Source organism: Aristolochia californica, unplaced genomic scaffold (genome assembly GCF_029961685.1).
Source record: "Aristolochia californica isolate CCGP_79_NKW_82.1479 unplaced genomic scaffold, dmAriCali1.0.hap1 SCAF_2, whole genome shotgun sequence".
Lineage (NCBI taxonomy): Eukaryota > Viridiplantae > Streptophyta > Magnoliopsida > Piperales > Aristolochiaceae > Aristolochia > Aristolochia californica.
The window spans coordinates 4,594,681-4,608,004 of record NW_027181881.1 but is presented as its reverse complement, the minus strand read 5'-3'; the positions used below and the strand labels follow the sequence as shown (position 1 = coordinate 4,608,004).

The window sequence follows — 13,324 nt, the reverse complement described above, 5'->3', positions numbered from 1 at the left end:
TAGAAAAGAGATTTTTTAACTTTGATTAATCATTTCGAGATAAATTTCGACCCAATTTTAATATTGTAACCGTTCCCTAAGGAAATTTTTTAGAGGTTCTAATTTTTTTTTTGTTTCAACTGATCCTGCATTAGAAAAAAAAAATCTGGTCCTATATCCCATCCGATGAATGAAATCATTGGGACATTATGGGTTTGGATTTGCTTTAACCGCGTACGGCCTTGGGCACTGTACTGGTCAATTACTAGGTAGAGAGAATTAGATTTTTTATGGAAGAGAAGAGACGTGCCCACATTGAAGATATTTTTGCTGGACTGAACTGGTCAGAGGCTTCTGGAAGTGAATCGTCCCCAAGTGGTTCCTCTCTGATGATTCCCCTGTAAATGCGTAATTCGCAGAATTCCCTGAGATTGAGATGAACTCGTCGTGATAATCTGATTTAAAAATCCAGCTTCCTAGATTGTGAAATATACGAATAACATTTACCGTTTATGCTTTGAAGCTCTGAATCGAGAAAAGAATTTGTCGAACTCAAAACATGTAGCTCCCACCTCGCAAGCAAACAAACATGATGAGACGAACCTTGTCCGAACCATTCGTTAAGAGAGCCAGACACTCACGTTTTCTGTCGAACAATAATTTAAGCTTGAGACCGATCCATCCCCACGACTATCTTTTGCTATGGCTCAGCTCTCTTCTGCTCTCCTCCAGGAGAGAATTTCTCGCAAGAACTCTCTCAGGAGAGTCTGCGATCTTGCCATCTTCTTCCTTCTTCTCTCCCTCCTCCTCTACCGCTACGTACACCTGGGGAGTAATGGCTACACTTGGCTCCTGGCGTTCCGATGCGAGTTGTGGTTCGCATTCATCTGGCTCTTGAACATGAATATCAACTGGAGCCCTGTTGTTTACAAAACACACCCAGAACGACTCTTGGGGAGGTAACTCAAGCGACTGTAATTTATTCCGTTTTCTTTGGCTTTTCTTTGCATATTCAAACTGGGCTTAAACCGATGTTCCATTTTTTCTCTGTTAATTGATGATACGAATTGAAAAGAGTTTCGGAGCTTCCTCCGGTGGACATGTTTGTGACCACGGCAGATGCTGCTCTCGAACCTCCCATCATCACTATCGACACTGTACTTTCTTTGTTGGCCGTGGATTACCCAGCGAACAAGCTAGCTTGCTATGTCTCAGACGACGGTGGCTCGCCGGTCACTTTTTACTCGTTACTCCAAGCAGCAGAGTTCGCCAAGCGGTGGATCCCCTTCTGCAAGAAATACAAGGTCGAGGTTCGAGCTCCTTCCGTGTACTTTTCCAGACACTCCCAACCGCCTAGACGATGTTCAACAGATTTTTCTGGAGAATGGAGAGAAACGAAGGTGAATTCGTGTAGTTCTTCAAATCCCAGTCTGTTTACGTATTCTTAAGAGAATCTGCAATTATGAATTAAATTTCATTAACGTGTTCTTTTTCCTATCCACGCAGGAGCAGTATTATGAACTTCGCCAAAAAATTGAGGAGGCCGGCAGAAATTCAGCAGCTCTCTTGCATTTAACAAGAGAACACCCAGAGTTTTCTAGAATTGAACGCGGCAACCACCCAAGTATCATTAAGGTACATAACTCAAGAGTTCTACGGCTAATTTGTGAATAACTCGTCTAGAGGATTCAATAGTCAAGAGGCTGCTATCAGTGCTTATGCCTTGTTCTAGCAGGTAGTTAGCGAGAACACGGAGAATCTTCTGGACGGCGTTCCTCACTTGATTTACATTTCGAGAGAGAAGCGGCCAAAAATCTCACATCACCACAAAGCAGGAGCCATGAATGTCCTGGTAACAACTACGGTTGCGTTGCCCTCTGCTGAATATGATCATGAACAAGGGATTTACAATTGCTTCGCCCAGAAATCGTTCCTAATTTGGATGATTGATTTGGTTTTTTGGATGATCAGACGAGAGTATCTGGGGTCATGACGAATGCTCCGTTTATGCTGAATGTGGACTGCGACATGTTTGTCAATAATCCACAGATTATCCTCCATGCGATGTGTCTACTGCTGGGCACCCACACTGAAACAGAGAGCGGATTTGTGCAGTGCTTTCAGCGCTTCCATGGAGCTCCCAAAGATGACCCCTTGGGGAATCTGTTCATTGTTTTGCAGGAAGTAAGTTTTGGTCTAGGACATTTGTTAGAACAGATTCTTATGATTCGACAACCAGATAAAACAAGACATTGGTCAGATTTTTGTTCAATAAAGTTTTGATAATTTAAATTCATGTATTATCTTCAGGCACTGGTGCCAGGATTTGCAGGCATTCAAGGACCATTTTACGGAGGAACTGGTTGCTTCCATAGAAGAAAAATCATTTACGGACAGCATCCTCAAAATCCAGAAAACAATACAACAAAACTTGATTATGTGAACGGTAGACTCCGACAGTCTTTTTGATTTTTTTCTTTTGGCTGATAGATTCTTTGTATTTTTCTCTGTTCTTAACTGTAAGCGTTTCACAGGATCAGATAAGCAAGGTGTAGCCAGAAAGTTTGGGCAATCGGCGTCATTTATGGCTTCAACAAACCGGACAATAAGTGGAATTATAGAGAAAACAAATCGACCTGACATTTCGAGCTGCTTTGAAGCCGCCATCGAGGTCGCCGATTGCTGCTACGAGTTGGGTACCAAATGGGGAGATGAGGTGCGTAGAGTGCTGCAACTGTCAATATTCAGAGAGAAATCCTTATATATATATTTTTTTCTACTTCTAATCATATTTACTCCATTTTTTATAGGTGGGATTGGTTTACGGAGCCGCTTCTGAGGATGTTTTGACAGGAATTAAGATCCACTCGATGGGTTGGAGAACAGTGGTCCTAGAGCCGAATCCCACGGCCTTTCTGGGTTGTGCTCCAACTAGTTTCGCCACTTCCATGTTGCAGCAGAAGAGATGGGCGACTGGCCTTCTTGAGACTTTCTTCCACAAGCATAGCCCAGTCCTAGGAACACTCACCAAGAAGCTCAAAGTCCGGCAATGCATGGCGTATATTGCTTTTCTGCTGTGGGCCGCTCGCTCTATTCCAGAGCTCTGCTACTCGTTGCTACCGGCATATTGTCTCCTGAGCGGCACCTCTTTCCTCCCCAACGTGAGTCTGTACTGCGACTGTTTTAAACTTTCAAGAGGGTTCTCAGATCTTTTAGACCTTATCTTCCTCTCTATCATTCTCACCCGACCGCTCATTTTGAACCAGGTCACGGAGCCGGCAGTGATAATCCCGATCACCCTCTTCTTGCTTTACCAGCTCTACACGCTAGTAGAGTTCATCGCATGCGGGCAGTCAGTCCGAGCATGGTGGAACAACGAACGCATGAGACGGATAACGTCGGCGACGTCTTGGTTGTACGGATTACTGAGCGTTTTACTCAAGCTCGTGGGTTTGTCGGAGACCCTCTTCGAACTCACGAGAAAGGAAAAGAACGATTCCTACGAGGATTCGAACGGAAATGCAGTGCAGTGGACGTTCGACTCGTCGCCGCTGTTCGTCAGTGGGACGGCGTTGGTGCTGGTGCATATAGGAGCACTGTTGGTGACCTTGTCAAGAGTAATGGTGGGAGAAGACATTTTAGGGACGCAGCTAGGCGAGCTGTTTTGCAGTGTTTGGGTGGTGGTGAGCTTCCTGCCATTCGTGAAAGGGTTCTTTCGTGGAGGGAATTATGGGATTCCATGGTCGGTCCTCTTCAAAGCAGCAGCTTTGGCTCTTCTCTTCTTCAACTTCAGCATAGGTCTCAAATTGTGAATGCAATTGCTTTATACCGGATTGGTGAGCAAAATAAATATCAGCCAAGCAAAATGAAATGTGCTTAGAATTAAATGAATGAAATCATTGAGACATTATGGGTTTAGATTGGCTTTAACGGTGTACGGCCTTGGGCACTGAACTATTTAATTACCAGTTAAAAAGAACTAACTTTTTTATGGAAGAGAAGAGGTGTGCCCTTATATAAGATATTTAAGAAAAGAATAAGAATTCAATTTATGTTGTTATTTGTTTTCACATCGTCGGGTTTAAATAGCCGATTTACATATTGTAATAATCTACACATGGAATGAAGGAGAGGGATTTACAATGATAACACAATTGCAGGGATTACAAAATTTTTAAGAGAAGGAAAGAATTTTTTTTTCATACGGGGAAGAAATCTCAATACTCCCCCTCAAGTTGGTGCATAGATATCACTCATGCCCAATTTGTTGAGATAATTGATAAAAGATCTGTAAGACACTGCCTTGATCAATACTTCGGCAAGCTGATCTTCAGATCAAACATGAGGGACTTCAATGATTCTTCCTTCTAGCTTTTCCTTGATAAAATGCCTATCAACTTCAACATGTTTACTTTTATCATGTTGGACTGGGTTGTGGGCAATATCACATGCTACCTTACTCTCACAATATAAGTTCACTGGACTTGTCTCCTTAATGTGTTGTTCTTGCATAATATTTTTTATTTATAATAATTCACATATTGCCTTGGTCATTCCCTTGTATTTAGCTTCAATTGATGATCTAGCCACCACCACTTGTTTCTTACTTCTCCAAGTGAATAGATTTCCACCTACAAATGTAAAGTATCCAGATGTAGATCGCCGATCCTCTATTGAGTCAACCCAATTGGCATCAGTACAACCTTAAATTTTCAAGTCGCCTCCCTTTTTAAATAAAATTCCTTTCCCAGGAAATGATTTCAAGTAGCGCAGGCTACGGTTGAAGACATTCATATGTTATTCACTTGAAGAGTGCATAAATTGACTAAGTACAATTAGTACATAAGCTAAATTTGGTCTGGTATGTGCAAAATACATTAACCTCTCAACTAGTCTCTAGTAATATTCCTAGTTAGCAATGACTTGATCTGAATGTGTTCCCAGTTTTAGATTTTCTTCCATGGGAGCACTGATTAAACTATGTGTTGTCATACCAGTTTCCTTCAATAAGTCCAAAGTATATTTTCGTTGAGCTAGAGAAATTCCTTCATTCGATCTTGACACTTCAATACCAAGAAAATATTTCAAGTAGCCAAGATCTTTCATTTCAAACTCTTTGGCAAGATGACTTTGTAATGCCTTCTTTCTTCTGGATCATTCCCAGTTATTATCATATCATTAACATACACAATAAGAGTTGTGAGGACCTCCTTGTTAGATTTCAGGAAGAGAGTATGATTTGAGTTGTTTTGCTTGTATCCGATGGATTTCATAAAATTTATGAACCTTCCAAACTATGCCCTCGGGGTTTGCTTCAAACCATATAGGGATTTCCTCAGTTTACATAGTTGTTTGCATCCTTTGGTTTGCATAATACATCCAGGAGGTAATTTCATACATACTTCTTCTTGGAGATCTTCGTGAAAAATGTGTTTCTAACATCAAACTAATATAAGGGTCAGTCAAGAATCACAACCAGAGATAGTAGAATCCGAACAATATTGATTTTGACCACAGGTGCGAAAGTCTCCATATAATCGATCCCGTAGGTTTGAGTATACTTTATGGCGATAAGTCTGACTTTGAACTTCTCAATAGTGTCATCAACTTTATATTTAATGGTAAATACCCACCTACATATGAATTGTGTCTGTCCTACAGGTAGGTCAACCACTTCCCACATTGAATTCTTCTGGAGGGACCTCATTTCTTCATTCATAACTTCTTTCCACTTAGGATCTTTCAAGGCGTCTTGCACACTATTAGGAATAGATATAGTAGATAATTGATTCATAAATACTTGATTTGCCTTTGACAATCTATGATAAGACACAAAATTATGCATGAGATACAGAGATTTAGAGGTGAGAAGAGGTTCATAATCGACTCTAGGTTTTCCTCTTGTGGTTCGATGAGGTAACACTCTTAGTTGAGTTTTGGAACTTACCTAAGGCTCAGACATGAACTCAGACTCAAAAAGCAATTGATCCATTGGAACATTATGAAGGGGGGAAATGTCGGTTGAGACTCTAGTTGCATCACTTCCATCTGGTCTTGTTTGTCTCCATCCGGTGAATCATGCTCATTTGTATCATTTTGATGCTCATTGCTATAATCTGAATGCTTACCACTTGTAGTATCCAAGATGTCCAAATGATGATTAAGGGTCTGAAATTCAATCATGTTCTCCCCTGAATTGAAGATTCGGGAGTGGAATAATACATGTTATCTTTGTGAAATACTACATCAAGAATGACATACAAATTGCGAGAGGGAGGATGGTAATAGTGATAACCTTTCTGATGTTGAGCATATCCAACAAAGACACACTTGAGAGCTCGGGGTTCCAATTTATTTCTCAATGGCTTATGGAGATGAACAAAGGTTACATATACAAAAACTCTAAGTGGCCGATTCGGCATAACAGGTGAACTTATCGTTTCATGAAGAAAACTCAAGGGAGTCTGAAATTTTAATGCATCAAGGGTATTCGGTTGATAATATAAGTTGCAATTGTGATGGCTTCACCCTAGTAACTAGTCGACATATGAGCTTCAAATAAGGAAACATGAACAACCTCAAGAAGGTGGCGGTTCTTTCACTCTATAACCCCATTTTCATGAGCGGTGTATAGACAAGTAGTTTGATGAGTAATACCATGATCCTCCAGATATTCTTTCAAACCTTAATTAACAAATTCTCCACCATTGTCACTGCGGAGAGTATGTATTGTAGAATGGTACTGAGTGGCTATCATTCTGTGAAATTGTTTGAACAGTGAACTAGTTTCACTTTTTTATTTCATTAAGCCAATCCAAGTCATACGGGTATGATCATCAATAAATAAAACAAATCATTGTTTATCACTAAGAGAGGTTATATTTGCTGGACCCTATACATCAGAGTGGATAATCATAAAGGGTGTTGGACTCCTATTCATGCTTATATAAAAGGCAACACAATGGCCTTTAGCCAATTCACATACCTCACACTTAAAATTTGAAATAGATAATCTAGCAAAGAGTTTTGGAAACAATTTATTTAAATAACCTTTTATGCCATAACCAAATCTCATAATCAGAGAATGCTTGAGCTAACTGATGAGAACTCTCTGGCTTCAGATCAAAGTAATAGAGTTTCCCCCTTCTAGTACTATAACCAATTATTTTTCGAGTTTGAATGTCCATAAAAACACAACGGTTAGGCCAAAAAATACAAGACAATGCAGAATGCGACTTATTTGAGCCACTGATAATAAATTATGATTGGAACAACCAATGCAGAATCAAAACTTAGATTTTTAGTGAGGGTGATGGAACCTTCTCCAATAACGTGAGTAGAAGTACCATTTGTTGTAGATACAATATGTTATTCAGATAGTTTCACAATTTTAACACGATGATTGTCAAAGGTTATATGATCAGTAACACAAGAATCAATTATCCATTTACTATATCTACTAGGAGCGGAAGTATTAGAAACCTTACCAGATGTGGCAATTAAAACCGATGCATCCTTCCGTTTGCGAGGTGCTTTAGTAGGATCTCACCATTCTGGATACCAAATAAGTTCATAGCATCTTGACTTCGTATGCCCAGTTTCACCACAGTGAGTACAAATACGCTTTGATTTTGATTCCTTTGACATGATGCAAGAAGAACGGTGATGACAAAAATAAAATCACCCAAAAAATACGAGTCCAGTTCGCTTCCTGCCTCTGGGTTGACCCGGTTTGGATCTCTAATTCTGGTCCGATCCGCTTTCTGTTCACTGGGCCGGTTTGGGTCTCTGATTCCGATCCGATCCGATCCGAGAATTGGTCTAGTCAGCAACTGGGTTGACCAGAATTTTTTCTCGGTTCAATCTGGAAATTTGATATGATCCGCTAGGTTGACCCATTTTTGGGTCTCGGTCCCGTCCAAGTCCAAGTCCGAGTCTAGATCGTGCTGGGCAGAAAATAAAGGAATAGTTGTTCCTAAGTTAAGAAGAAAAAATTAAAACAACAATCACATTCGTTTTCTCCGTTGGCAACGTTGGTGGTTTGGCGACAGTTCTATGTTTGGAAGGAAGGAAGGTGGTTCGGCGGCAGTTCATCGACTTTCGGCAGTCCCGCCGGAGTTCAGGTGATTGCGCCTCAATGTTACGACGATGACTGAGAGGGAAGAAAAAAATCGCATCTTCTTCTCATGTCACCGAAGGTGGTTCGGCTACGCTTCGTCGGCGGCTTTCGGGAATCTTGTTGGAGTTTGGCAAAGACTTCGGTGGTGGTGGCCACAAGGAGGCGGGTGCAGAGAAACTTCTCTCGTACCTCTTCGTCTTCTTCGTGGAGAGTGTGTAGCTCCTTTTTCGCTGGCAATGTTTTGGCAGGCGGTGTGTTGGAAGGTCGAGCTATGGCTTGGCTAAAGTCGACGGTGACGTCCGGAATGTCCGCGGGAGGAGGGTGACTCGGTTCGTCGTCTTCTTCATCGAGAGCACTTTTGAACAATGTTCTTACGATTGAACAAAGTAGACTTGCTCTATTTTTTTACGACTAAGAGCTCTGTTCTTCGGCGACGGGAAGGACATGAATTCTCATGCTCTGAAACCTAGTCAAGAATAAAAATTCATTTTTTGTTTTTAATTGTATTCACATCGTCGGACTTAAATAGCCGATTTAAAAATTGTAATATTCTTTACATGGAATGATTGAGAGATATTTACAGTGATTACACAATTACAGGGATTACAAGATTTTTACGAGAAGGAAAGCATATTTTTCTTCATTCGGGAAGAAATCCCAAAATTTTTGCTGGACTAGACTGGTCATAGGCTTCTGGAAGTGAACCGTCCCCAAGTGGTCCCTCTCTGATGATTCCCTTGTAAATGCGTATTTTGCATAATTCCTTGAGATCGAGATAAGCTCGACGTGATAATCTGATTTAAAAATCCAGCTTCCAAGATTGTGAAATACAACGAATAGAATTTACCATTTATGCTGTGAAGCTCTGAATCGCGACAAGAATTTTTTGAACTTAAACAATGTATCTCCCACCTCGCAAGCAAACAAACATGAGACGAACCTTGTCTAGTAATAATTGTTGGATATTAAACTTGAATGGAATCAAAGAAACATTTGAAAGGTCTATTCTCATTTAAATTGTACAAATAATATGTCATTGGAAATTTATACCTGTCTAGATTCTAATGAATCAGACCATTCATGAATTGATGTTTTCTAGAAGAAGTTATTGTCAATTTACTATAGGTTGTTCAACAAAACCAAAAATAATATGCATCCATTGATTAATGTCTTTTGATGTGATAAGATGCATCCATTGACTAATGTCTTTTTAGGTGATAAGATGCATCAATTGACTAATGTATTTTAGAGTGATAAAATTTATCTATTGATTAGTATATTTTGAGTAATATAAATACCCATGTACTCAAGCTTTGTAAATAGAGCAAACAATTGTATTAAAGAAATTCTTTTTATCTTTTGTCCCTCCTTTGTTTTTCTTCTTCCTTTCTCTTCTTCTTCCAAAAAAGTGGTATCAGAGTGAGGTTGAGAGAATGAGATCAAAGGGAGAGTCTCTTTCTTTCCAATATCCACAATTATCCAAAACCAACTATGATAGTTAGTTAATTCGAATGAATGTTATCCATGGCTCTCAAGGATTATGGGAGATAGTTGAAAAAGGTTTTGAAGAATAAGCAAAGGAAGTGGTTTTGCCAACAAATTAAAAGGAAGCTTTGGAGAAAAAGAGGAAGATGGATTAATGTACACTTACTGTCATTCATCAAGGTTTTGGATGATGACATGTTCGTGAAGGTTGCCAACGACACCAAATCCAAACAAGCATAGGATACTCTTCAAAAATTTGTCATAGGAGTTGATAGAATTAAGAAGGTACGCCTTCAAACTCTAAGGGCTAAGTTTGAATCACTTTTGATGAAGGAGAGCGAGTCTATCTCAGATTTCTTCACAAGAGTCTTGGTGGTGGTGAATCAAATGAAAAAGCTAGGAAAAAAGATTGAAAGTGTTCAAGTTGTTGAGAAGATTTTACGCTCTCTCAAAACAAAATTCAATTATGTGCTGGTAGCTATTGAAGAGTCTAAAGACTTGGAGATTATGTCCATTGATGAATTAAATGGGTCATTACAAACCCATGAGGAGGAAATGAATCGAGGCAAACAAGGGCAAGTTGAGCACGCCTTGCAAGCAAAGTTATCCCTCAAATTTAAAAGTGAAAGCACTTTGAGAGGTGGAAGAGGTCCCAGACGTGGTAGAGGTCGTGAACGTGGACGTAGTCAAAGAAGAAGTAATGATGAGCAAAATTCTATTTTTGAGAATAGAAACTAGACTTCTCAAAGAAGTCATGGAAGAGGAAGAGGAAGAGGAAGAGGAAACAATGGAGGCAACTATTGAAGAAATAATGAGGTAAGAATTGATAAATCTAAAATTGAATGTTATTCTTGTGGGAAATATGGACATTACTCATGGGAGTATCAATTCAAGAAAGTAAATGAAGAGTCAAAATTGATTGACCAAAAGGAAGAAGTTGAGGAGCCTACATTATTCCTTTGACTAAAGGAAGAGCCCGTGGGAGAAAATAGTACATGGTACTTTGATAATGGTGCTAGCAACCACATGACAGGTGATTGAAGCAAATTTGTGGAACTTGACAATAACGTAATGGGCCATGTATGTTTTGGTGACAATACAAAGGTGGAGTTTAAGGCAAATGTAAAGTCTTATTTCAAATGAAAGGTGGTGGCCACAACATTCTTCATAATGTTTATTACATTCCCAAGAAGAAAAATAATATTTTGAGTATTGGGAAATTTTTTTAGAGTGGATACAAAATCACCATGGAAGAACGCTTTCTTTGGCTTAGAGATCGAGAAGCCAATCTTATTACTAAGGTCACAATGACAAAGAATCGAATGTCTATGCTTGAAATGAATAACATTGGAGCAATGTGTTTAAAAGCTTGTGTGAAAGATCCATCTTGGATTTGGCACATGAGATTTGGTCATCGAAACTTTGGAGGACTTAGAGACATGGAAGAAAAGAATATGGTGAAGAACATTCCAAAAGTTAATCATCTCAATCAAGTATGTGAAGCGTGCTTACTTGGCAAGCATTCAAGAAAGAGTTTTCCAAAACAATCCACTAGAAGAGCCACTAGTCCACTTGAACTAATCTATGTTAATGAATGCGGTCCTATCAAGCCTCAATCTCTTGGTAAAAACTCTTACTTAATCCTTTTTATTTATGACTTTTCTTGAAAAACATGGATATATTTTTTGAAGTACAAGAGTGAGGCTTTTGATGCATTCAAAAAGTTTAAAATTCAAGTTGAGAAAGAAAATGGTTATGAGATTAAAGCACTACAAACCGATCGAGGGGGAGAATTCACTTCCAATGAATTTAATAATTTATGTGAAAGACATGGAATTCGTCGTCCTTTAACAATTCCTTGATCGCCACAACAAAATGAAGTTGCAAAGAGGAAGAATAGAACAATTCTCAACATGGCTAGAACAATGTTGAAGAGCAAGATAATGCCATAAGAATTTTGGGCAAAAGTTGTTGCTTTTGCAATCTACCTCTCAAATCAGTCACCAACAAAAAACTTAAAGAATGTAACGCCGCAAGAAGCATGGAGTGGACGGAAGCCAAGTGTGTCACACTTGCGAGTTTTTGGATCAGTAGCCTATGTTCATGTTCCAGAACAAGAGAGATCTAAGCTCGATGATAGAAACAAGAAGTTTGTGTTTATTGGTTATGACAAAAATTCAAAAGGCTACAAGGTCTTCAATCCTAGAAATAATAAAATTCTACAAGAATGTTTTCTAAGGAAGTAATCCAAGAATGTTTGAAGACTACAAGAAAACTATGACTCAAGAATTTGAAATGAGTGACATGGGCTTCATGTCTTACTATGGCAATTGAAGTAAAGCAAATGGAGGATGAAATTTTCATCTCTCAAGAGGCTTATGCAAAGGAAGTGATCAAGAAATTCAACATGGTGAATTGTAACCCCACCAATACCCCCATGGAATGTGGCATGAAACTTTCTAAAATGGACGATGGAGCAAGAGTGGACCCAACTTTATACAAAAGCTTTGTGGGAAGTTTGAGGTACTTGACTTGTACCAGACCTGATAGTTTGTTTTCAATTGGAATTGTGAATCGATTCATGAAAAATCCCTCTAAAACGCACATGAAAGTAGCTACAAGGATTCTTCATTATCTTAAAGGTACCTTTGACTATGGAATTTTTTATTCATCTTCAAATGAATTCAAGTTGGGAGGGTATTGTGATAGTGACTATGTTGGAGATATTGATGATAGAAAAATCACTATTGGGTTTGCCTTCTTTTTGGGAAATAGTGCAATTTCTTTGTGTTCCAAGAAGCAACCCATAGTCACTCTCTCAACATGTGAATCTGAATATACTGCAGCAACTTCTTCTGCCTGTCATGTAATTTGGTTAAAAAGACTATTATAGGTTCTCCATTTAGAACAAAGTGGAGCAACCAAGATTATGATAGACAACAAATCGACACTTGCTCTAGCAAAGAATCCAATGTTTCATGATCGATCCAAGCATATTGATACAAGATATCATTTCATCTGACAGTGTGTTGAAAAAATGGAAGTTGTTATGGAATAGGTGAAGTCACTTGATCAAGTTGTTGACATTGTCACAAAGCCTCTCAAATATAAAAGTTTTCATAAGCTGAGAATGTTGATCGGTGTTGCAAAGATATCAAGTTTAAGAGGGGGTGTTGGATATTAAACTTGACTGGAATCAAAGAAACATTTGAAAAGTCTATTCTCATTTAAATGGTACAAATAATTTGTCATTGGAAAGCTATGCATGTCTAGGTTCTAATGAATCAGATCATTCATGAATTTTTGTTTTCTAGAAGAAGTTATTGTCAATTTACTACAGGTTGTTCAACAAAATTAAAAAGAAAATGTAGTCATTGATTAATGTCTTTTAATGTGATAAGATGCATCCATTGACTAATGTCTTTTTTTGTGAAAAGATGCATCCATTGACTAATGTCTTTTAGAGTGATAAGATGTATCTATTGATTAATATCTTTTGAGTAATATAAATACTCATATACTCAAGCTTTGTAAATAGAGCAAGCAATTGTATTAAAGAAATTTCTTTTATCTTTTGTCTCTCCTTTGTTTTTCTTCTTCCTCTCTCTTTCTTTGAGTTGTTTGCCCACCTTTGATTCCAACAATAACCGGAACCATTCGTTCAGAGAGTCGACACTCACGCTTTCTGTCTAACAATGATTTAAGCCTCGGATCAATCCATCCCCACGACCACCTTTTTCT

At 38.8% G+C, this 13,324-nt stretch overlaps 1 protein-coding gene across 2 annotated transcripts; it reads left to right on the top strand.

The window, feature by feature from the left end:
* Nucleotides 1–668: 668 nt before the first annotated feature.
* LOC137955680 (cellulose synthase-like protein H1) lies at nucleotides 669–3,897 on the top strand. Of its 2 annotated transcripts, none has more exons than XM_068802739.1 (9): nucleotides 669–938; nucleotides 1,055–1,379; nucleotides 1,486–1,614; nucleotides 1,715–1,831; nucleotides 1,951–2,163; nucleotides 2,290–2,425; nucleotides 2,520–2,695; nucleotides 2,790–3,140; nucleotides 3,246–3,897. In XM_068802739.1, the coding sequence occupies exons 1-9, from the start codon at nucleotides 682–684 to the stop codon at nucleotides 3,789–3,791; spliced, it is 2,250 nt and encodes a 749-aa protein (XP_068658840.1). In that variant the 5' UTR covers nucleotides 669–681; the 3' UTR covers nucleotides 3,792–3,897. The 2 variants fall into 2 exon arrangements, with proteins under 2 accessions (XP_068658840.1, XP_068658839.1); XM_068802738.1 differs by having other exon boundaries at nucleotides 2,514–2,695.
* Nucleotides 3,898–13,324: the final 9,427 nt, after the last annotated feature.

Coding starts and splice junctions, on each gene's coding strand:
- LOC137955680 (XM_068802738.1), top strand. CDS start 682: ATGGCTCAGCTCTCTTCTGCTCTCCTCCAGGAGAGAATTTCTCGCAAG. Junction 939..1,054: donor CCAGAACGACTCTTGGGGAG/GTAACTCAAGCG, acceptor CGAATTGAAAAG/AGTTTCGGAGCTTCCTCCGG. Junction 1,832..1,950: donor CAGGAGCCATGAATGTCCTG/GTAACAACTACG, acceptor TTGGATGATCAG/ACGAGAGTATCTGGGGTCAT.